General features: G+C 30.3%; 1 protein-coding gene across 1 annotated transcript in view; it reads left to right on the forward strand.

Moving 5' to 3' along the window:
- Positions 1-3,266, forward strand: part of LOC108573944 (dnaJ homolog dnj-5) — a 3,766-nt gene extending 500 nt beyond the window's left edge. The window contains exons 2-7 of the mRNA XM_017936436.1: positions 298-698; positions 744-1,828; positions 1,949-2,390; positions 2,505-2,720; positions 2,796-3,025; positions 3,108-3,266. Of these exons, the coding sequence (XP_017791925.1) occupies positions 312-698; positions 744-1,828; positions 1,949-2,390; positions 2,505-2,720; positions 2,796-3,025; positions 3,108-3,234 (2,487 nt within the window). The 5' untranslated portion in view covers positions 298-311 and the 3' untranslated portion in view covers positions 3,235-3,266. The remainder of the gene's footprint in view (positions 1-297; positions 699-743; positions 1,829-1,948; positions 2,391-2,504; positions 2,721-2,795; positions 3,026-3,107) is intronic.
- The last annotated feature ends 189 nt before the right edge of the window (positions 3,267-3,455 follow it).

The following is a 3,455-nucleotide window of genomic DNA, read 5'->3' on the forward strand; positions in this document are numbered from 1 at the left end:
TTATTTTATATATGATTTATAATTTAAGTTAAGTTCATTTGTGTCACTGTTTCTTTTTCATTGTATGAATTTCTTATATTTCTTTTGTACATATTCCATAACCAGTTTCAAAGTATTTACTTTGTTGAAAATAAAATCGAAAATTTTTGTCATGAAGTAATATATTACTGTTAGTATGAAGAAGGTTTATGTTTGATAGAATAACTTTTACTATAAAATATTATTCTTTACTATATAATTGAGTAACAGTATTTTATTATTCATGTACACATTTTAAATATTAATTTTTTTTTAAAGAAATCTACCACAATATGGCAGAGCAACAACAATCTCCTTCTGGATTTAAACATATGTCCTTAGATAAAATTATTGAAGCAATGACTTCAGATTTGGAAAGTTCCAATGGTCACTATGTTCAATTTGGTATAAATCCACAACAAGCTGTATCTCATAATTGGGGAGATTATTCTTCAGATCAAAGAAGACATTATATTGCTAGTCAATCTCCTCATTCTAATCCACCTACAATGCAATCTATGACTTCAATGGGTACTCCTCTTTATATGCAAGATATGTCGAATTATGATTCTACAACAGAATCAATATACTTTCCATCTCAAGCAGTAAATCATTTAGGTATAAATGAAAATAATGACTTGATTGGTACTATAGATGTTGGAGGTGGCAATTATATTAATGTAATTTATGGAAATGCTTCACAAATCATGGCAGAACAATGTCAGCTTTCAAGTATGGCGCCTTATAGAAATCAAAACATAATTGACAGAGAATATGGTCTTTTTAATGATAGACGTATTACTGTATCATCTGATTTGCCAACTCAGAATTTGAATGGAAAGCAATTAATTGAAAATTTGGTTGGTAATTGGGCACCAAATCAATCTGGTACCTATAGTCCTTTTGGTGGCTCTCCGAATATAACTCCAGTACCACAATCAACAGATGTTAGAGATCCTGAAGAATTACCTAGAAATTCAACTGATTGTCAACATAAGAAACCTCGGGTGATAGCAGAAGTAAAACCCATGCGACCTTCTTACTCCGATGTTTTAACAAAATCTGCTCCAACACCTCCATCTCCTTTAACAATTCAACCAATTAAACCCAAAACAGAATTTATAAGCAAGAAAATTTCTAACAAGAATTCAAAGAATAAATCTAAATCTTCAGCATTAAAGAGACAAAATTCATCTGGAAGTGATGATCATAATTCTCCAAAAATGCAAATACCAAGAAAGATATTAGAAAAAAATAACTCAAACCTCCCACGGCGCTGGGTATCATTAGATAATCTTGGTTCACCAACTGAATCTCATGAAATAAATACTTTTGACAGATCAAATCACTTTGAAAAGAAAAAAATTTCTAAAATACCTAAAAAGTTTGAAAAAGGAGAAACACTTAATAATTCAAAAATTCAAAATAATAATTCTAAATCTGCTGGAAATATTCCTAAACGTCCTATACAGATAAACAACAATTTAAATATAATAAACACTTCCAATCAATCTGTTTCCCCTGAAAAAATAGAAAAAAATCAACAAGTTATTAACAAAATGAATAAAGAAGAAAAAAAACTTGTCAAGGAAAAGAATTCTAAGCGTTTTCAAGCTGAAAAGACACAACAAATTAAAAAAGCCCAAAGAAATCGCAGAAGAGAGAATAAAGAGTCTCCAGTTAAAGATTTGTATAAAAACCTAAACAAATATGCCAATCATTGGATTAAATTTGGATTAAAAATATTTCATTGGTTGCTACACTTAGTATCTGATGTAATTAGTATGAGCGTTAACCTTATGATTCTACTGTAAGTACTATTTGACACAACAAATATCTTAATTTAATTTTGTAGTACATTATACTTTAATATATTTTGTATACAGCTGAATAATTTAAGTAATCAAATATTTATATATTTGTACTTTAGTGGTAAATGTGGATGGTATCATACTACATTGTATTTGAAACACTCATGGATTTATATGGCTATGACATTTTCAAACATTCGTATTTTAAATGCTGTCGGTAAGCAATTGGATAGTTGGTTTGGAAATAGTAAATTTGCATTTTGGCGTAAAATAAAAACTAAAAGTGAAGAAAAAGAAGAAAATAGTAATTGGATACGTGGTGGTCTTGAAGCCAATATTGCATTACCTAGTACTGGTGAAGAGGCTATGAAAAGATTATTAGCTTGTAAAGGAAAGGATCCTTATAGTATACTTGGTGTCACACCAACATGTTCAGATGATGACATTAAAAAATATTATAAGAGGCAAGCCTTCTTAGTTCATCCAGATAAAAATAATCAGCCTGGTGCAGAAGAAGCATTTAAAATACTCGTACATGCTTTTGATATAATTGGTGAACCGGTACTATATATTTTTATATTTATCATAACAAGAAAATTTATCCCCAAAAAAATATTAAAAAAATTTTGTATTTACTATTTTTATAATAATTCTTTTATACTTTCAATATTTTAGGAACGCCGACAAGCATTTGATCAAACGAGACAAGTTGAAGCAGCTTGGGGTGTATTAAGTGATTTACTTTCACAGCTTCATAGAAAGATGGAACAGGCAGCAAATACAATAAGATGTACAAATTGTGGTCTGAGGCATAAAAGAAGTCCAACACAGCGCCCTTGCTATGCAGCGCGATTTTGTGCTCAATGTAAAATACGCCACAGTGCAAAAGAAGTAATTATCAACACAGCATATAAAAGCACATGTATTGAATTGTGCTCTTAAATAGATTTTATTTAAATTGACTAGGGAGATATTTGGGCAGAGTCTCGTTTAATGGGTTTTCTTTGGCATTATTATGCCTGTATGGAAGGAGCAGTATACGATGTTACTGATTGGGCAGCTTGTCAAGCTGGTAATTTAAAACACCTAAGAGCAAATACACATAGTGTTCAATACAGAATTGTCTTAGGCCAGCGACCGCCATCGCAAACCGCCAATAATGGTAAAAAGCGTCAACAAATAGACCCAAATACGAGGTACTGAACTTTTATTAAATTCATAAATGTTTTGTAGTTTTTGATAGTATGTAATACTGTAAATAACTTTCACATTGTACAGTGAAGCCGATTTTGAAGACTTTTTAAATACTTTATACAACCACAGCAAGACCGGAAATACTAGTACATTGGAACAAAATTCATTTGGAGGGAATTGTAAGCGCCGTAAAACTAGACGCAAGAAGTAAAGAGTATGGCAAGTTACTTCCTAATCTTTTAGCAGCCGTCATGTATAATTATACAGTAATATACATATAGTTCTTTAATGAATTCTTATATTCTTGCCTTCATTCAAATATAGATAATATTCAGTAACTTTAGTACAACATGGAAATCATACTACAATGATTTTTGAAGAGTGTATTTACACAACTTTTGTCACAGAAAATATTTTTTTTATTTTTATTGC

The sequence above is a fragment of the Habropoda laboriosa genome, unplaced genomic scaffold (genome assembly GCF_001263275.1).
Source record: "Habropoda laboriosa isolate 0110345459 unplaced genomic scaffold, ASM126327v1 scaffold187, whole genome shotgun sequence".
NCBI classification, from domain to species: Eukaryota; Metazoa; Arthropoda; class Insecta; order Hymenoptera; family Apidae; genus Habropoda; species Habropoda laboriosa.